At 53.8% G+C, this 20,307-nt stretch overlaps 1 protein-coding gene across 1 annotated transcript in view; it reads left to right on the top strand.

Moving 5' to 3' along the window:
* The window catches only part of DOC2B (double C2 domain beta), a 31,770-nt gene extending 11,999 nt beyond the window's left edge, over window positions 1-19,771 (top strand). Inside the window, exons 2-9 of the mRNA XM_021524898.4 lie at window positions 446-525; window positions 7,092-7,166; window positions 9,593-9,702; window positions 16,311-16,437; window positions 16,640-16,797; window positions 17,982-18,063; window positions 18,239-18,335; window positions 18,947-19,771. Of these exons, the coding sequence (XP_021380573.1) occupies window positions 446-525; window positions 7,092-7,166; window positions 9,593-9,702; window positions 16,311-16,437; window positions 16,640-16,797; window positions 17,982-18,063; window positions 18,239-18,335; window positions 18,947-19,083 (866 nt within the window). The 3' untranslated portion in view covers window positions 19,084-19,771. The remainder of the gene's footprint in view (window positions 1-445; window positions 526-7,091; window positions 7,167-9,592; window positions 9,703-16,310; window positions 16,438-16,639; window positions 16,798-17,981; window positions 18,064-18,238; window positions 18,336-18,946) is intronic.
* The last annotated feature ends 536 nt before the right edge of the window (window positions 19,772-20,307 follow it).

Raw genomic sequence — 20,307 nt, 5'->3', positions numbered from 1 at the left:
TGACATGATTGGAGACAGAGGGGTCCCTTTATCTGGGTTCTTTGCATTCCCTGGTCTTCTCTGGTATTGTCTTTTATGCAGGAAGCTCCAAAGATTTACATTTCCCTATGCCCTTTGTACCATGGCAGAGGTTTCTTTCACGATACATTCATTTTGTTAGCTCAAGTGAACTCCGAAAATCTCTACTTCAGTTGCAGTGCTGGCAGAGCTGCACCCACTCATCCCTCACTCCTCTCCCAGGGCCGTGCCAGCCAACCTGGGAATGGCCACCAGCCTCCCAGCACGCAGCCACGTTTCAGAACAGGGCTCCCAGCAGGACGCTTTGTGTTTTATAATGTCTGCAGCCTGTTCTTCAGCATCTCCACGCACTCCTGTCGTGCTCAGAGGGAGAGCAGCCCCTGCTCACAGGGTGCAGCAGGTTAATCGCATCTCTCCTCCCTTGCAGCCGCGCTGGGGACGCTGGATTTCAGCTTGCTCTACGACCAGGAGAACAACGCTCTCCACTGCACCATCAACAAAGCCAAGGTAGGGCTGAGGGGAACCCGAGCCTTGGCTGCGAAATAAGCAGGGTCTGTGCCTTTATTAATGTTCAGCTCTTTATTAAAAAGTCAGCTGGGCAGGGGGCTTGACATGGATCGCGTTGTAGCTTTTTCCCAGTAGCCAAAGGGGGAGAAGGCTGCAGGGTCTGTCCCTGGATTCTCCATGCAGAGTCTGTCCCTGGAGTCTCTGTGCAGGGTCTGTCCCTGGATTCTCCATGCAGGGTCTGTCCCTGGGGTCTGTGCAGGGTCTGTCCCTGGATTCTCCATGCAGGATCTGTCCCTGGAGTCTCTGTGCAGGATCTGTCCCTGGGGTCTCCATGCAGGGTCTGTCCCTGGGGTCTCCATGGCACACTGGTATCTGGAGGTGAAGAGGTGTGCAGTCTATATCTGAAATCCCAGCAGACCACCCTCTCTCCATTCCTCCTGGCACACTGGTAGCCGCAGGGTGGGGGGATGTGCAGAGCCTGCTGCCAAGATCCAGCAGCAGCTTTCCCTCTCCTGCCCTCCTGGTAACACCAGGAAGAGTTTGTATTCCTTTGTCCCTGCTTCCCACAGCCCAGTCTGGTCCCCTGCAGGCTCTGGTGACAGGTCAGACACAGACCAGGGATGTGGTTCCCTTTTCCCCAACCAGCTCACCCATCCAGCCCCCTCCACTGTGCCCATCTTTTCCATTTAGGGCTGTTTTCATCCCCAAAACCCCCTCCCACGATTCCACTGGATTATTTTGCATCCCGGTCCTAGTGTGGGTGGGGTTGTAGGTGATTCCCAGGAGCAATTAGCTCATTAACATTTCAATGTCAGTACTTAGTTGGAGCCAAGTGTCCCAGGCAGGCTGTTTTGTTAATACACCCAGCATCCCTGGTTCCATCAGCTTCCAGCTCCGCTGCCATCCCAGCACCTCTGCCCGTCCTTCCCTCCATCCCGGGCGTTCCCGGCGGTCGGGATCCGGCTGTTCGTCCCCTGTGACGAGCTGGGATGGATGCTTTTTCCAGCAGCCCATCCCCACGTTGTTATTTACTGTCACCGGCTGTCGGGTTATAAATGGCTCTTTTAAATGCTGCTAATCACGGCCCCAAAGTGCTGCTCCTCAGCGCCTTTGCCGCCTGCGTGATTGAGGCAATTTAGGGGCTTTTTTTGCACATTTGGGAGCGGAAAGAGGGAGCTGAGGTCCTGGTTCAGCCTCAGGGCCGGTGTGAGGTGCTGCTGGGGGCTGCTGGGTTCCCCTCTGCATCACCCAGAAACGAGGGCTCCGGGGGGGCTGGGGGGAAAAGACCCTGCAGATTTTGGGAGGGGATGGAGGGTTTTCACAGAAGGCAGGAGAAGAGGCTGTGAGCTGAGCCCCAGAGGGTCAGAGCACGCTGTTTTACCTCCACAGGATGCTCCTCTCCCCTCCGTGGCTTGTTTGCAGCACCCCCCCAGTCTCATCCATGCTGGAATACAAGCAGCAAAGCTGGATTTTGGGGATGGGTGTGCAGGGATCAGCTCCTGGGGCTGCTCCTGGCAAGGGCAGCACCCCCAGGTGCCCGGCAGGGCAGGGCTGAGGCAGACAGGGCTTTGCTTCCCTCTGTCTCCTGTGAATCCGCCGGGTCAGGCTTCCCTCGGCGCACACGGGAGCCGTGCCAAGGAGGAGATTTCTAATTGGGTTTGGAGTGGGTGGAAGACAGGGAGGAAGGAGAGCTCTGGGCAGCAACTGATAAATCTCACATCAGCGAGAGCCCAGGGCTGCCAAAGGAGAGCCCTGGTCCCCACTGTGCCCACCCAGGGGTGTGGGGGTACCCCAGCATCGCCCCTGCCCGCGGGCAGGGCAGAGCCACCCTGACGTTGAGCTCTCCAGTCCTGTTCATTTCCATTCTGCTCTCATTCTCCCATTTTTCTCTTTTATTTACATTGCCATCTGCTCGCTCTCATTTCATCTCTCGCCTGGGGAAAGCTGCCAAAACTTGACTACAGAAAGGTAAGGGCCAGGACCCTGCTGGCTCCAGGGCTGGTGTAATAGAGCTGGAGAGGAGGAGATGGGGGAAAAGCCCCACAGTGCTGGGATGTTGTTTACCCTTGCCCAGGGTCGCTGTTGAGGCAGGGATGGGAATGAAGAGACTCCATCTTCAGAAGGCAAAGAATGATCTTTATTCAAAAGCACCTCTCTCTTTTGTAGACAACATCGTGAACATTAATTTCATTGGTCTTAAAGTGAAAACATTTCACCTGATTGGTGCACTGGACTTAGGTCAGTGTGGTAGAACATATCTATAAACAATATGAACGGAAAACGAGAGAATAGATTGTTTACATTCCTCCTGGACTTTTCCCCAGGCTTAGCCTGGCAGAAATCTTTCTTTTTTTCTCTCTGACTGAACTGAGAATAGCCACAGCCCAGCTCCTGGGTACCTGTGTCACATTTCCTCCAGGGAAACACTCTCAGGATGTGCCCAACTCCAGCAGCTCCTGGAGCTTCTGTTGCTGCCAGCAGCCATTCAAACCTATTTCAGCCACGTGAGACACGTTTTTCTTTCTCTGTGCTAACCCCAAACAACCTCCCTCTCTCCCTTTATTCTACTTCCCTCTATTTTTTTTTCTATTTTTTTTTAATCTCCAGCACTTCTATATCTGCTGAAGCTCCTGACGAGTCCCGTTATCACTGCTGGGCAGCAGCAGGTTCAATCCAACCTGCTGTGCTCCACCAACAATTCCCTGGGACAGCCACTCCACGTGGGAATTCACCCTGCTGCTGTGCCTGGGAATGTCGCAGGGGTTCCTGAGCGGTGGAAGTTCACAGCAGGATTTGGGAGGCTCTGGGTGTCACCAGACAGGTGGGAGAAGGCAGGAACAGGCAAAAGCAGCCAGGAATAAGGAGAGACAAGCAGAAGCAGCCAGGAAAAGGCAGGAAGAGGCAGGAGCAGCCAGGAAAAGGCAGGAACAAGCAGGAAAAGGCAGGAGCAGCCAGGAACAGGCAGGAAAAGACAGGAGCAGCCAGGAACAGGCAGGAAAAGACAGGAATAGGCAGGAGCAGCCAGGAAAAGGCAGGAACAGGCAGGAACAGACAGGAATACACAGGAAAAGGCAGGAATAGGCAGGAAAAGGCAGGAATAGGCAGGAAAAGGCAGGAATAGACAGGAGCAGCCTGGAACAGGCAGAAAGAGGCAGGAGCAGCCAGGAAAAGGCAGGAAAAGACAGGAAAAGGCAGGAGCAGCCAGGAAAAGGCAGGAGCAGGCAGAAGCAGGCAGGAGCAGCCAGGAACACGCAGGAAAAAGCAGGAACAGACAGGAAAAGGCAGGAGCAGCCAGGAACAGGCAGGAGCAGCCAGGAACAGACAGGAAAAGGCAGGAAAAGGCAGGAGCAGCCAGGAACAGGCAGGAAAAGGCAGGAGCAGCCAGGAACAGGCAGGAAAAGGCAGGAGCAGCCAGGAACAGGCAGGAAAAGGCAGGAGCAGCATGGAACAGGCAGGAACAGCCAGGAAAAGGCAGGAACAGGCAGAAGCAGGCAGGAGCAGCCAGGAACACGCAGGAAAAAGCAGGAACAGCCAGGAACAGGCAGGAGCAGCCAGGCTGGCAGCAGCCACCTGGCACTGATGGCTCTGGGTGCTGGCAGCAGCCCCGCCTGTCACACTTCAGGCACGGCTGAACTCAGACACGTTGTAGCTCAGCTCAGATCAATAGGAGAATAAATCAGGGCATTGTGGAAGCTCATTCCTGGACTGCAGGAGCAGCCAGGCAGGCAGGAGGGCTCTCCCTCTCCCCTGCTGCCCTGCACGAGCCCTGGGATTGTGTGGCTCTCTGCTGTCCAGTGTGGGATGCGCTGGGCATCACCACCTCCCAGAAAATAGGATGGAGAAGGATTTGGTGAATGTGCAGGCGCCTGGTTTTGTGCCCTGCCGTGCCATGGCTTCGCTGAGACTCAGTGCTACAGAGCCCAGCCTGCTCCAGGGGATGGATAGGGGCATGCAGCAGCACAGACACAGCAGGCTGTGCTGTCCTATAGCTCCAGTGGTCTCCTGCTTTTGGGAGAAAGATGCCTGGGACAAGGCTCAGGAGGCTGTGGGGCGATGGTGGAGGAGCTCCTGGCCCCAGGCAGGCCATGCCAGGCAGCTGCTGCCCATTGGAGCATCCTTGGGCCAGGAAACACCCGGGAGTTTCCACCCCACTGAGCATTTGGCTGCTCCCTCCCTTCCACCCGAGGCGAGTGCTGGAGCATTACTTATGTATTAACTCATCAATATTTATCACTGCAGGGAAATTCCTCCAGCTGTCGGGCTCCTCTGGGCTGGCAGGGTGCAAATGCAGTTTGCCCCCTTTCAGAACGGGATGCCTGGGAGTTCTCCAGGCTGGGTTTTGGGCAGGCAGCTCGTGGGGTGAAGGATGGAATGAATCCATCTCCTGTGATTTCTGGACGCCTCTAGTGTGGCATTAATCGGCAGCCCGATTAGCCCAAGCTGTAATTAAATCCTATTGATTAGCTAAATGTCACTGGCATGGGGAGCAGCTGGCACAGCCTGGCATGCAGGGAGCTGGAGGTCTCTGTAGGATTGCAGCAGAGATTTTGGGGTTGGGTAGAGGAAGAGAAAAGATGAAACTCAATCCCAGCTCCAAAAATCAGTTGGAGCCAGGGAGGTGCCCCAGCTGGATCTGAGGGTGACTCTGTGCCTTGTCCCTCCCTGCTTCTCATCCCTCTTGGAGAAGCTCCAGGCTGGTGGTCCCTCCACCAGGGGAAGAAATGGGGGTCCTCCCTGTGGGAGGGGTCCTGGCAAAGCAGAGCCCTGTTAAATTCAGCTGTTTGTGCCAAACACGGATCAAGTGACACGGGAGGGAGGTAGACGTGACATTAGGAGCCATTTTCCAGGCTCCTGTCACTCCATCTTCCATAGCACATCTATTAAAAAAGCCTTTAATAGCCTCCTCAGAAGGTAATTTAATTGAGCTGAATTGATGGGTGAATTACAGAACTGCCTGTCATTCTCCATCCATTTGCCTGGGAATCTGCCTGCTCCGTTCTGGTTTCATTTGCTCGGAGCCCGGGCAGGTTGGGCACCTCGAGCACCAGTGGATAGTGCAGGCAATTCCCCCCAGAGTCTGGGGACAGCCCAGCCCCTTCCTGCCCTGGCTGCCCCATCCTCATCTGCTGGGCCAGAGACATCACCCCAGAGGCTGCTCTTAAAGCAGAGCCCTTCACCTCCATTCACTGCTGATATTTTTATCCTTTCGGTTTTGCTGTAGAAGCAAAATCCTCTTTGCTGGGCACCATTTGGCCTCCCTTGCCCCAGGGCAGCACACTTGTCTCTGTAGCAGAGCCCTTGAGACACTCCCAAGGTCAGGAGCATCCTGGCCAGAACTCAGAGAGGATCCTGTGATGCTGTGGGTCAGGCTGGGTGAGTTATCCCCTACCTGTGAGGCATGGAAATGATTCCCCCCAGCATTCCCCTGCTCCATTTGCCCAAATCCTGGATGATTGCTGCATTCCTTCTGCACGCAGCCATTCCAGCAGCAGTCCATACAAATTCTTCCCTGCTGCTGGATGCCTGGCAGCTGCACACACTCTGCTCCTCACAAAAAGGGTGTGAGGACTCTTCAGCACCCCCAGCCTTGTCTCCAAGCCCAGGCTGGAGGATTGGATGGGTACCTCTGCAGAGAAGCCCTGCTCTGATCCAGCCACAGGATTGCCTTCAGCCAGCCCAGCAATAATTCCTGCAGGGATCCCACAGCCAGGCTGGAAATAATCCATGGACTTCCACCATGGAACCACTCTCATTTCTACTTAGCACTGGTGAAAATTAGGCTCCATTTTTCACCCTCCTGACTTGCTGCCCCACCCTGTGGAGTTTTTTTTCCCATGCAGTTTGTGCAGGTGTGGCTTTCAGCTGGGTTCGTGCATCACTCCTGGATAATTTTCAGGGGGTTTAGAGGAGGAGCAGAGGCACAGCTTGTGCCCTTCCTCTGCCCAAAGCAGGGCATTGCTATAACAAACCTGATCCATGCCATCCTTTGAGAGCTGGGAGGGTCTTGTAGAAAACCCACCAGGAATGGCCACAGCGAGTGTTTCCTTGGACTGGTGCTCCTGCAACCCCAGATTTCCCTGTGAACACCACAGCATCTGGCTGGCACCAGCCTCCCACTGGCCTGGAGCTGTTCTTCCTTAATAACTGGGAGTAGGTAGGTGCTATCACACCCTCTGGAAAAGGCACCACAACAGCAGAGGTGTGTGTTTGCTCAGAAGCAATTATTAAATGACAGAACCCTGTAATTTCGAGCCTGGGAAAATCGCTGCACTGATTTGCTTCACCCCCAAATTAATCATGATGAGGGTGGCAGAGCTGGCTGCTGGGGGGGGAGGGAGGCAGGGAGGGGTGGATGGTGCCACGTGCAGGTGAGCAGCTTCCCCCTGCCCCTCCTGCACGGCACAGGTTGGAATGCTGAGCCTGGAGCCTGCAGAACCCACTCTGCCCTCCTTCCCCAATCCTGGGGAAGCCTCGGGAAAGTTTCCAGGGAAAGAGGATGGGCTCCACCCTGCCTGCCCAGCATCCCAGTACCACCCTGAGCCTGCTTTTTGCTGTTCCCTCTCCAGGGCCTGAAGCCAATGGACCACAATGGTTTGGCTGATCCTTATGTCAAGTTGCACTTGCTCCCCGGAGCCAGTAAGGTGAGAAACATTTTCACTTCTCCTTCCTTTCCTGGGGCTGCAGCTTCTCGGTGGAATTCAGGCCTGGGAGAAGCTCCTCACCCAGGGGCTGTGGGCTTGAGTTTCTTGAGTGAAAGGTGCTCAGAGAGAGCAGGAGGTAAGAATTGGGGTTGAATCCATCCTTACAGGGATGGAAAATGCCTTGCTGGGAATCCACTGGCTGGCAGCCAGGTGCCAGCCCTGATTCCTTACCCTGGGAGCCCAGGATGGGAATGCTGCATTCCAGGAGCCCCCGGGAAGCACTGAGTGAAGCAGCCTCAGCTATAAACAAACCGGACCATTTTAATTTCCTTTTTTGTTTTCTGCCTTTATTCTTTTGCATTTAAAACCCCTCAGATCATAATAAAACAGAGTATAAATCATAAGGGAAATATTTCCATCTCCTTAGGTTCAGCGCTTGCTGGAGAGAAGAGTAATTAAAGATATTGATGTGTGGTGAGAGCTCGGTGTAAGTGACGGGGATGTGGAATTTAAATGCTCAGTGTGTGTGTTAGGAATATTAATTGCACTCTTACTCCACACAAAAGGAAATACCTTTTTTTTTTTTTTTTTTTTTTGGGGGGGGAGGAAGGTGTATTTACTTGTTACAGTTCAGTTGGATTAATTCCTAATGTTCAGGGTGGCAGAGGGAGTTTTTAACCACATTCTGAGCTTCCGCTGCAAACAGAGCCGGGAGCGCTTTCATCAGCAATATTATCAGTCATTTCCATGTTTTGCAAATCCATTGATTAGCATTTCTGCTGGAGCTGGTGGAGGCAGGAGAGGCAGGAGGAGAGGGAACACAGGAGCTGCACAAGCCATGGGGATGCCCCCTCTGCTCCATCTCTGTGCTTTGCTCCAGCTCTGCCCTGGGAGAGGGGAGCAGCTCTGGGGGGACTGGAGATTTGTCCTGGGCTAGTTGTTCCAGCAGCAGGACAGTCCCTGAGTCCCTTGGGTGTTTCTGTCCCACATTTGGGCTTGAGAGCTCTTGTGGGTGTGGGAATCAGGGCTGGATCCATTCCCCGTGCAGAGCTGGCTGCTGACTCCTGAGTCATTCCAGATGGGAGAAAAAGGCACTCCCGGAGCTCCTCTGATCTCACTGTGTCCCTTCCCAGGGCAGTTTAGCAGCTGGGTGATGTTCATGTCACCCACTTTCCTTCCCAGTCCCTGGAGCTGCAGGGATTAGGATCTGAGCAGGCTGTGGGTGCCACTGGGACACCTTCCCTGCTGTCCTTGTCACTCGGGGCTCCTGAACAGCAGCTTCCTGCAGCAGCTTCCCACAAAGATCCACAGGACAACTTGGAGGTATCGATGTGCTGAGAGTTTCCTATGCCCAGCAGCAGCTGAGGCAGGGATTGAGTTGTCTGACACCTAATTAGAGGGGAAATTGCTGCTCTGCCAGGCGGTGCCAGGCTGGGAGCCTGGTGGAGAAGCCCAGTCTGCAGCCTCAGCCTAATTTTGTCTGCTCTTCCCAGAAGTGAGGACAGCTCAGGGGGCAAGGAGATCCATGTCCCCTGAGCTGGGGAATGGCAGTGTGCCAGGATGTCCCATCCACGCAGGGGACACAAGCCCTGCTGTCCCCATCCTCCTGCTCAGCAGGGCTGCTGGAAGGAGCTGCTGGTGCTGACAAAACACCTGCCAAGGAAGTTGTTTGGAGTCAGGCAGGATCAAGAGCTGTGCTGGGAGTAGGAGTGCAAACAAGCAGCCAGAACAGAAAATCAGCATTTTTTTATTTAATCCAGAAAGTATTTTTTCCCCCTTCCTTGCTCTCTCCTGCTTAAACGAAATCCTGCTCCGTGCTCTGCCAAGGTTCCCATTTTGCTGGCTGTTTCCAGGATGCAGGATGGGGGGTTGGGATGGTTTGGAAATGAGTGAGTTGCTGTGTCCCTGCCTGTGGCAGCAGCTCTGTGGCCACAGAGAGAAACACAACTTTCCCAGGCATCATTCTGAGAAAAATCTGTGAGAAGATCAGAGAAAAGAATGAGAAACAATTCTTATCTCCACTTGCTACACCTGGTATCGTGAGCATGTAGAATGTGTTATAGAAATTTGTTTATCTCTGTAACAAAGGGTGGTTATTTAATTAGCCAATGATGATAGTGTTTTAGTTAAAAGACCAATCAATTCCACCTATAGCAAACTAAGATATAAAAGAGCAATGGGTTTCTTAATGAAGAAAATAGTCAACCTTCTGTAAATGCACAGAGTCTATGTAAATTATTACCCAGCCAGGGATGACCCACTTGCTGCGGTACCTACCACCCAGATTTTTGCTGGATTAGGGGTGGATTTGGGCCAGCACTGGGGCGGAAGAGTGACAGCACCCATTGCCCCTCCATCTCCAAACTGGGCCTCCTGTCCTGCCCAAGTGGCCCATCCCACTGACCCCACCTCCTGTGCTTTCCCAGGCAAACAAGCTGAGAACCAAAACGCTGCGCAACACCCTGAACCCCACGTGGAACGAGACCCTCACCTACTACGGCATCACCGACGAGGACATGATCCGCAAGACGCTGCGGTAGGGCCGGTCCTGGGGGACACGGCTCCCTCCCCCTGCCCTGTGCCTGCTGTCCCTTCTCGGGCTCTGGGTGTTGGGATGACCCCAAGGTTGTAAAAATCCTTGATTCCCAGCCTGCACAGCCAGACAAGTCTGAAATGTGTAGGGTCTGCCTCTCAAGGTTGTTTGTTTTCCTGTATTTAGAACATTCTTTCTCTGAGCTGCTGAGCTCTGTCTTGCAAGTCAGCCATTCTGTCTGCCCTCAGGGTGCTGTTTGCATTTTATACCAAAAACTACCTGTGCTGTGTTTACAATAACATGCCAATATCTGTCATCTATGTTAGACAGTGTGTCTGTGCCTTAAACCAATAGAAAAGTGTCACCATCACAGCAAGACATGGAGGGCAAGGAGAAGGAGAAGGAGGTCAGGACACACCCAAATCCCTCCATCTTGCCCCCTTGAACCTCATTCTAAAACCCCCAAAATTCTACTTTTTCATCCTGTGTTATCCAACTACCACACTACTCAAACCCTTGTGGCTTGGAATTCCTTATAAAAAGTTGGCAGCTTTTTCCACGGGCTGAAATCGAAGCCACAACTGTTTTTGAAGGTCTCTGAGCCCCCTGCCAGGGTCTGGAGGCTCCTGGAGCTGCTCCCAGCAGAGCAGGGCAGAGTTATCCCCAGCAAAGGCAGGAATGTGCGTGCCCTGCGTGCATCCATCACCCCAGAGCCACTGACACCTGACTGACAGAGCCTGGGCTGGGGGAACCAGCCAGGAGCCTGCTCCTGCTGCATCATCACCTTCAGGACTCTCTGGCTGGCTCCTGCCTGCAGAGGTGCCATGGATTGGGTTTAACCTCTTCATGCCCAGCTCTCACGGGCACGTTTTGAGGCTTTGTGGTCATGTCTTGCTGAGAAAATCTCCTCAAGGAAGTTCTGGACTCCTGTCAGAGCTGAGCTTTTTGTTAGAAAGCTGGGGGTACCTGTGAATTATTGTCCAACTAAGCAAAGAACGTGAGTCTTTATTTTATTATTTTATTTTGTTGGCTCGGTCTGTGCATTCAGGGGCTGGGAGAGGTTGTGAGAGGGTGGAGGCGAGCAGGGGCAGAGCTTGGAATACGCTCTGCAGGGAATGCAAAGATTTTTCATGTTTTAGCCTCTATCCCACCTGGAGGAGGGCAGGAATTGTGGGCAGCCTCGGCTGCTCCATCACCACACGGATCTGGGGCTGCGCTGCAGGATTTGCTGTAAGATCCACTGGCAGAGAAAGGATTCTGCATCCTTCTCCAAGGACTCAGGGCTTTGCCAGCTCCGTGGCTGGAATCCCACCCTCCTCATTTGCAGGTGCCCTGGGAATTTGTGATTTTCCTCCTGCCAAGAGCTCAAAGCTGCCTGGTGAAAGGTGCTGCTCGCAGGTGAAGCAGGGGCAGAGCCCACCTGTTGTCTGCAGTGTGCAGGGTGCTGGGAAATTCAGCACCGTGGATTATTATTTCACTTGGAAAACATTAGTCATGCTGGAAGTGCTGCAGGCTGGTGGGGCTGGGAAGCCTCCAGTTTGTTGTTATTATTGGTGGGTATTTTTTTCACTGCAGGCTTTGAAGTTTGCAGCCTCCTCAAGCGTGGAAATGGGTTTGTAAGGAGACGTTGGCTGAGTTGTTTGCTGGAAGGCGACAGGGAGCAGCAGGGCTCGACCACCACTTTTTCAGGGCTCTGGGAGCTGCTTCTCCCTTGGGAAGGGCTGTTTATCCTGGAGGCAGCAGGGAGCTGTGGGATGGGGGATGCACCAAAATATGTGCGGGGCTGGATTTGCCTTTTTCCCCACAGAAATCCTGTGCTGCCCTTTCCCATCCCTGCCTGCCAGCCTGGGTGCTGTGGAGCTCCTTGTGCCCTCCCCAAAGCTCAGAACTGTGCATGGACCCCTGTACCCCACCTGGGACCCCTCAATCTGCAGGAGAACGTGGCTGGATGGACTTTAAAGATCATTTCCTTTGGGCAAGGACACCTCCACTGTCCCAGGCTGCTCCAAGCTCTGTCCAACCTGGCCTTGGACACTTCCAGGGATCCAGGGATGGCCACAGCTTTTCTGGGCACCCTGTGCCAGGGCCTCCCCACCCTCACTGGGAAGGATTTCTTCCCAAATATCCCATCTAAACTGGCCACCCGTCAGTGTTTTGGTGTGGCTGGAGCTGTTTCTCTGCTCTGAGCTGGCTCTTCGCTCTTCCAGTGCCGCTTCCCGCAGGAAACATCTCCGTGCACTGTCCTGCCTTGGGTGCTTTGCTTCACCCATCCATCTTCTCCTCAAAATATCTCCTTTTCCACGAGGAAAAGCCAACTTCAAAGCCAGGAGGAGTCTTGATTTTCCCTGTGCTAATCAGGAGAGGCTCCTGCCAGGCAGCTGCTTGAAAGAGCATCAGTGATGCTCCTGTGGGTCTGGGCGGTGACCATTCCCTGGGAGCCTCCCTGGTTCTGAGCTGGGCAGGGAATGCAATTCCAGAGTCTCTTTAATGTGAAAATAAAGGTGGAGATCAAAGCTGCCGCCAGCTTTCGCCTCCCTGCAGCCTGGAGATGTGTCAGGGAAGCTGGAAAAGCACCCAAAAATCTTCCCTGCCCACCCGGTGGGACGTGTCCAGCATGGAAAGCTGGGGTGGTGCAGTGTGGGGCACTGTGCCAGTGCCTGCAGCTTCTGGAGGGGACAAGTGGCATTTGTCAGGGCATCCCAGGGAGCTGGGTGTTGGATCCCCTCCTGCCCAAGCCCACCAGCCTCACAGCATGGCCAGACAGGTTCTCCCTCATCCCTGCGTGGCCTTGTCCAAGCTGGTGGAGTGACTTTGCTGTCACAGACCCCAGGAGCCAGCAGCGTTCACCTCCCCGAGGTGAAGGAGAGGTGAAGGCAGCCCAGCTAATTGCACTGGCAGGCAGGATTTTGTTAATGATCCAACCCCCTCAAAAAGCAGCAGATATTTGGGATTTCGTGGAGAGCAGCAGGTGGGAGGATCTCGAAAGGTCTCATCCATTCATTGAATTAAATATCCCTGAGTGTAGCCCAAGGCTTAGCAGGGATGAAGCCACCCACCAGCCTGGGAAAAGGCAGGTTCAGAGCCATGCAAAACACACTGGAGTGCACAGATGGATGGCATTGGGGACAGACTCCCTGCCAGCACCAGGGGGGAAATCCCACCCCGGAGCCCCCATTGCCACCACAGGGTACAATGTCAGGGGGAGGCAGAGAAATGCTGCAAGGGAAACTGAAACAGGCAGGAGACAATCTCCTCCATTTAAATAAGGCATGTAATATACAATAAATAAATTGCATTCATAATAAATACCCGAGCTGGCCAGATATTGGATACAATTATTCATATCCAGATATATTGGTGAGGTGATGCATTATTCATGGGGTACTCAGCTAGCCCACGGATGCCAGGAATTCTTTGTTTAATCATGTGTTTGACAAACATCATGACTCATTAAATGTATTATTCAGAAAATAGTATTTGATCAGGACTAATAAGCAGAGTGCAGCCACTTAAAGGTTTGGGGTCCCAAATTGCTTTACTCTGGATGAATGAGGTTTGCTTGGAATTGCAGGTGCACTCGTAATTACAACTCATTTCTGCTGTGGTTTCTGTGCTTCGACTTGGAGGCATTTTGTGATGGAGCCCGTGATGGAATCCTCCTTTTGTTTTCTGGAGAACTGGACTTTCCCAAGGTGTTATTTTGTCTCCTTGCCTGGTGCTGCCTGTCCTTAAACCAAGCCAGCATCACCTGCTCCTCCTGCAGAGCCGCCCTTGCTGCCATGAGGGATCTGAGATGCAGGGGATGATCTCAGGCTGTGCAGGGGGCTCAGAGCCTCGTCCCACCTTGGATCTCAGGCTGTGCTCTGTGTGTTTTTGTGGCAAAGGATCCTTGCTGACCCCCATTCCCCCTTTGCACACCGGGAAAGAGGCCGAGGAGCTGGTGTGAGGGAGCAGAAGCCGTGAGTCAGCTGCTGGAGCTGCTGGGTGAGTCAGGGCTGGAGCCCAGGAGCCCGGGCTGAGTAGGAGGGAGGAGAAGTTTAATGAGCAGTGATTGTTCATTTGCTGCTTAGTTTCCTTCCAAGGTGGTGTTCACAGCCCTTGATGTAAAGATCAGGACCCCACAGTGAGGATATCAAATGAAACACCAGGTTGGAGGGATTTGGATTAATAAGGAGATGTGAGAAAGGGGTGAAGCTCCAGCTCCAGGTGGGGATGGAAGGGAATGAAGCTGCCACAGGCGCCTCGTGCTGTTTGGCATGGGGCTGATTTTCTAACCCAAGGCATAAAAATTTCCATCAGATGGGTTTCTCCTAATAAAATCCAAGCTGGTGTGATTGCATTATGCCTTTTTCCAAAGGGAGGGATGGGGCTGGAGCTTCCTGCTCATCTCGCTGGCGGGCCAGGGCACTGCAGTGCTGGAAATGCCATTCCAGTGGGGATGAGCTGCAGCTGGGAAGAGGAACTGGGACTGGGGGCTGAGCCTGAGGCACTGGCAGAGCTGACACAAAACCCCCTCTGGGCAGCACACACAGGTGGGCACAAAATGTGGGGACCCACCTGAGAGGTGGCCAGAGGGAATGGGCTGGGAGAGGTCTGGAGGTGTCTCCAGCTCCACTGTGCTGCCCAGGGCAGGGACAGCTCCCAGGCCCTGCAGATGTGCCAAAAACCAATTCCCAAGGGCCTTCCCATGTCCCTGAGGGCACTGAGACAGGGCCCAGGGGGGTTTCTCCCAGTGTGACACTGGAGATGCTCTCCCTGCCACCACCCCATGAGTTTTCCATGTTTCCTTCCTGGGCTTTTGCCCATCCTGAGGCTCCTGAGCTTTCCCAGCAAGCAGGAGGTTGTGTTTGGGATCTTGCTGTGCTTCTGGGGTGTCCCTGGACATTGTCAGGAGAATTGGTACTCCCATTTTTAAGAGGTAAACCATCCCAAACCCTGTCTCCCTGAGTGCCCAGGCACCACTGCTCAGTTTCTGGGTGTAGACACAGATCCTGGGCTGCCAGCTCCCTGTGAGCCCATGTCCCCTCCTGTCCCCTCCTGTCCCCTCCACGCCTGGCAAGAGCAGTGTTGGCTCTGGAGCTGCTGCTGCTCCATTGTTGGTTTTGATCTTTACAAGAAAGAGGAGAGGAAATGGGGAATATCGTGCCTGCATTTGAGATTCTCTTTGAGGATTTTACTGTTGTGGTGGGGTGGTTTTTTCCGTGGGTATCTATAGTAACGCTGCATCCAGCCACAGTTTTCTGGAGAGCAGCATTCCCTGTTTTCCTCCTTGTGTAATTTTTTTTTTTTCTTCCCAAACTCCTTTTCTCTGCTGCTCCTCAGCCCTGCTGATCCTTGTGCTGTGGCACTGAGACATCCCCATGGCTTCCTTGTTTCCTTGTTGCTCATTTGTGAGCATGAGGGTGGTCAAACCATCCTTGGGTAAGGCACTAAAGCATCCACAGATAAATCATCTACAGATAAATCATCCATGGATAACCCACCCAGGGATAAACCATGCAGATGCTGAGCAGGCCAGAGGTGTGGTGTGCAATTATTTACCCTCAGGTGGGATCACAGGGCATTATTTATCTTTAATTACTTTTTCCTTGTGGTCCCTGAGGGCAGAAATGCCACCTGTGGGGAGATGGACACCAAAGGGAGTGGGTGAAAAACAAAATAATCAGGTACCCAAAAGATGAGAAGACACTGTAAGAATATTTTTTTTAAAGGAGAAAGGATGAAAGGGAAAAGAAATACCTTTCCTTCATGGGCAGGGAGCCCAGGCAGTCCCTGCATGGCTCCAGTGGGGATGCAGGATGCTCCCTTTGCATGGGGGTGGCTTTCCCCATTGCCAGCACTGCTGGTCCCTCAAGACACCCTTCTGGCCCTCTGGGATTTTGGGAGCTGCAAGCAGAGGCTCCCTGCAAGCACCAACTTTGTCAGAAGCAGCCGAGGAATGACTCATTAGCTGCCAGCTCAGGGAGAGGCACTGGTGGCTTTTTCATGGCAAGCAGCCTGGGCTCAGCACCACGTCACTGGGATGGATCCCAGCAGGGCTGGGGGAGCTTCACCTGCCCAGGCTGGGATGTTTCCCGTGCTCGAGGGGTGGAAATCACTCCTGGCCTTGTCTGGCTGGTGGGACAGGAGGTGGCAGAGCTGCTCTGAGTCCCAGCCAGGGTCACCCTGGGAGCTGCCACGCTCCCAGCAGTGCCTGAGCTCCTGGGGAAGGGAAGGAGCTGTGTGGGAAGCAGGGAGTCCAAGGGAGGGATGAGGGAGAGCCTCCGTGGCTGGGCAAAATGGAGCTGCAGCATCCCCGAATCATTTTGCTTTAGTCACTGATGACTCTGATGTTTTCATGGCAGGGTCATTAGGGTGGTGGAGGCTCCAGCTTGCTTTTCCAACGGTGCTTGTGCATTTAGACACAGAGGCTCACACCCTGAGCTGCCCTGCCCGGGCTGCATTCCATTCCAGCTGCATTCCAGCTGTTTTCCAGCTGCCTGCAGAGGAGGTGCCCCGTCCACGGCCTGGGGAAGGGTGACCTCAGCTGCTCCCTGACTGGGGGGACCTGCAGGGCAGGGGGCAGCCCCTCCCCTGTCCCCAGTGTCCCTGCTCAGCCCGTGCCCTTGCAGGATCTCGGTGTGCGACGAGGACAAGTTCCGCCACAACGAGTTCATCGGCGAGACGCGCATCCCGCTGAAGAAACTGAAACCCAACCAGACCAAAAACTTCAACATCTGCCTGGAGAAGCAGCTGCCGGTGAGTGCAGGGGGTTCAGAGCCCCAGCCCACCTTGGAATCACAGGTACAGCAGCTTCTCCCCGTGGCACGTGGGAACCTGGAGCTGTTTGGCCCCTCGAAGATAATCAGGGATGCGGGGAAGAGCATCCCTCGGCTGGGGGAGTGTCTGGCTGTGGCTGTACCGAGGTACAGCCCCCAGACTGGGTGCATTCCCTCCCCAGATAGATAAAACAGAGGACAAGTCGCTGGAGGAGCGTGGCAGGATCCTCATCTCCCTCAAGTACAGCTCGCAGAAGCAGGGCCTGCAGGTGGGCATCATGCGCTGTGCCCACCTGGCCGCCATGGATGCCAACGGCTACTCCGACCCCTACGTCAAAATGTGAGTGTCACCCCCGCCTCTCCCCGCAGCAGGAATTAATTGTTCTCATTAGGAGATGCAAATGAGGCCATCAGGCAGCAGCTTGCCTCTGCCTGGGGCGTCCTTCCCTGCCAGAGCTTCCAGGTGAGGTGGGGTGGGGCTGTCCCCCTGCCTCACCACGGCTCCTGGCTGTTTTTTGGGGGGATGGCATGTTTCAAATTCACTCTCTGCGAAGAAGTGGTGGCCATGGCGAGGAAGGACCCTGTGCCTGTCCTGCCTCCTCGTCCCCAATGTGCTGACTCAAATTTGGGCACTTTTAGGGATGGTATTTGCAAAGGCAGAACTACTGGGAGAAACCATACGTGGGAGATCCAATAATGGAGTTTATCAGCAGCACACTTTCATGTTCTTATTTAATAGTTTTTTAAGGGTGGAGGTGTTTATATAAAAATCCCCTCTTGCTTTTTTAGATGCCCATGGGAGGCTCAGTCCCTGAGCAACACAATTGCCACTGCACTCAGCCAGTTTTGGGTGTCCCCTGTGCCATCCACAGGAGATTACATCTGCAGGGCTGGGATCAGAGCAGATAGCAAAGTGATGCTTCTCGGCACAAGCCTAATTTTTTAATCATGAGCAAGATCTGGAACGTGTAGCAAGGCAGCAGAACTGACGTTTAAAGGCACAGCACCAGCACAAAACCACGATGGATTGACTTTGGCCTGGCCCACATTTCAGGTCCCCTCTCTGCCTGATGACACTTTAATCTTGTTTGCTGTCCAGCTCTGGTGCCGTGCTGCTCAATATCTGCAGGGAACAGCTCAAAGCTGCTCGCTCCTCTCCCTTTTCCACACTGCATGTGGTTCCTGTCTCCTGAGGGGCTCTGCATGAGCAGACCAGTCACAGTCCCCAGTCTGGACTGGTGCTGGGCTGGCAGTGCTGGGTTTGGAGAGCATGTGTGCAGTGCCAGTGTCCCCTAGGGACTGGAGATGGGATAATCTCTGCTCTCTGCCTGCAGCCAGCAGCTGCCTTGGTTCTGAGGAGGGGAAATGCTGCCTCTTCCCAGCTGGCCCCAGCATTTTTGGGCATTTTGGCAGGGGAGAGCAGGGGAGGAGGGTCAGGGGGCTCAGCCTGGCTCTGCAGCCACAGATGTCCCCACCCGTGGCCTCCTGCCCTCCTCAATGGGACCCACTTTGGTCTCGTTGCAGTTACTTGAAACCAGATGAGGACAAGAAATCCAAGCACAAGACGGCGGTGAAGAAGAAAACGCTGAACCCCGAGTTCAATGAGGTGGGTGTGGTTCTCACCGAGGGGCTTTTCTCAACCTCAGACTTCAAAGATTAAAAAACCACCACTTTAGTCACTGTGTGAGGGATTGGGGTTGGGTTCCCCGTGGGCAGCAAAGCCTGAGGAGGAGGATGGGCAGCCCCAGCCCCTGTTTCATGCTGCCTCTGCTCCTCCACAGGAGTTTTTCTATGAGATAAAGCACGGTGACCTGGCAAAGAAGACCCTGGAAGTCACTGTGTGGGACTATGACATTGGGAAATCCAACGATTTCATAGGTGAGCAGCACACTCCAAAAGGTCTCCTTGGCCTCTTTTTTATTTATCTTTGCTGTCTGTTCCTCTTATTTCTCCTGCACTCCTCCACCCTCCTGCTTTGTTCTCCATGCCCACATTCATTCTCGCAGGGTTTTGGTTCTGCTTTTATCCCTCTCCTGCACCTGAGCCTCTCACGAGCATCCAAGCAGGGAGAAAATGCATCTGCCTGTCCCTTTCTGTTTTCAGATGTTTTCCTCTGAGTGCAAAACATGTTTAACAGGGAGGTTTCATTTATCTCTGTTGGATGTCTGGGCTGCTTATGATTTTGTTGCTGGTCACTGTGATTTATCACTAACAAGTGCCCGGTACCTCTGACAGCCACTGTGATTGCAGTGAGCCCTTGGCACAAGGGACAGGGGCACTGCCTGGCACTGGGGCACTGCCTGGGACATGTCCCAGACCAGAACCACGAGGGAGTGGGGAATTTGGGCTGGATTTCACATCAAGTTGGATGCTGTGAGGATGCTGGTTCCCTCCAGCATCCCCTGGTGTCCCTTCTCAGCATCTCTCAGCATCCCTTGCAGAACTGATGCTCCCCCCACACCTCTCCCTCTCTCTGTCTCCCTCCCAAGGCGGGGTCGTGTTAGGAATTAATGCCAAAGGGGAGCGGCTGAAGCACTGGTTCGACTGCCTGAAGAACAAGGACAAGAAAATCGAGCGCTGGCACACGCTGACCAACGAGCTGCCGGGCGCCGTCCTCAGCGACTGAGCCCCGCGGCGCCGCAGCTCCACAGCCCTTGGGCTCCTCCCAGCTTTGGATCCGGGGGATCCCGGGCCAGCCAGGGGAGCAGGACAGCCCACAGCAGGGCCTGGCTGCAGGGAAGCCCTTCGCAGGGAAGAAGGCACGGGTGGTTTGGCTCCCAAGGCTTGTCCAGAACGCCTCGCCGCGCCCACGGCCCCGCTCTCGAGCGTGCACGTGCACACTCCCGCTCGCACTCACGCAGGTGTGCACCCCTGCATGCACTGCAGCCTGGCTCCTCTCCCAAATCCTGCCTCCACTCAGTTACCTTCTCGCTGCCTTGCAAGTCAGTGGCAAAAAAAAAAAAAAAAACAAAAAAAAAACCGACAACAAAAAAACGAATGCGTCCGTCTGCGTCCGTGTGTCCGGCATCGGCAAAAGGCGTCCCTAAAAAACTCACAAAACCCAGAACTGTCTCCTCGAGGCAGCTTGTGCCATATCTCTGGTGGTTTGTCAGTCTCTGTGGTTTGGGCCTAAACAGTCTTTTTTGCATTTAAAGCTCCTCTGTTGGAATGATTGATCGTGTCCCTGGTAAACCCAGAACGAGTGTTTGCTTTCCTTCCAGGAGTGTCGTGCTCGTCCTCTCCAGTAACTCACGTGCAGGCAGCAGAGTTGTGCAGAGCACGCTTTTCCTCCTGGGGTAGGCAGCTCCACATTTGGGAGGCAAAATAAAAAAGCTCCCTGGAACAACCTGCCTGTTCCTGCTTCCCAGGAAGCAGCTTCTCTCCTAATGAAAGCACGCCATGCAGCAGCACGGCTGTTTTGCCAGCAAAGCCAGCTTGCAGGCTGAATTTTTCTATCATTTTTCCCTTTTTCGTCCCTTTCCGATTCATCCATTAAATAATGAAGATGCTGAGCCTCGGAGCCAAGCTGGAATTGTGTTTGTAGTTCGACATGGCCGTGAGGTCGATTCGTTTTCTGCCTCAAACAGCATCCAAACCAAATGAATGTCTGTGTATGGCACAGTAATATCAATTTGGCACTGTAATAATATATTAATGTTATAATAATCCCAGATATCCTCCTCTGTGATCCACCTTGGCTGGTCTCTTCATCCTCATCCCACCAGACGCCCAGTGGGATAAGCTAAATCTTTCTAGGAAATGCTGCACCATTCCCAAAATGTTTGGAAGCCTTTAAACAATGATTTCTTAGGAAGAGCTGCTCTTTCCCCACGAGTCTCAGTTACCCTCA

This window comes from Lonchura striata, chromosome 19 (assembly GCF_050655825.1).
Source record: "Lonchura striata isolate lonStrDom1 chromosome 19, ASM5065582v1, whole genome shotgun sequence".
NCBI classification, from domain to species: Eukaryota; Metazoa; Chordata; class Aves; order Passeriformes; family Estrildidae; genus Lonchura; species Lonchura striata.
Note: the sequence above shows the minus strand (reverse complement) of the source record. Positions and strands in the feature narration are given on the sequence as shown.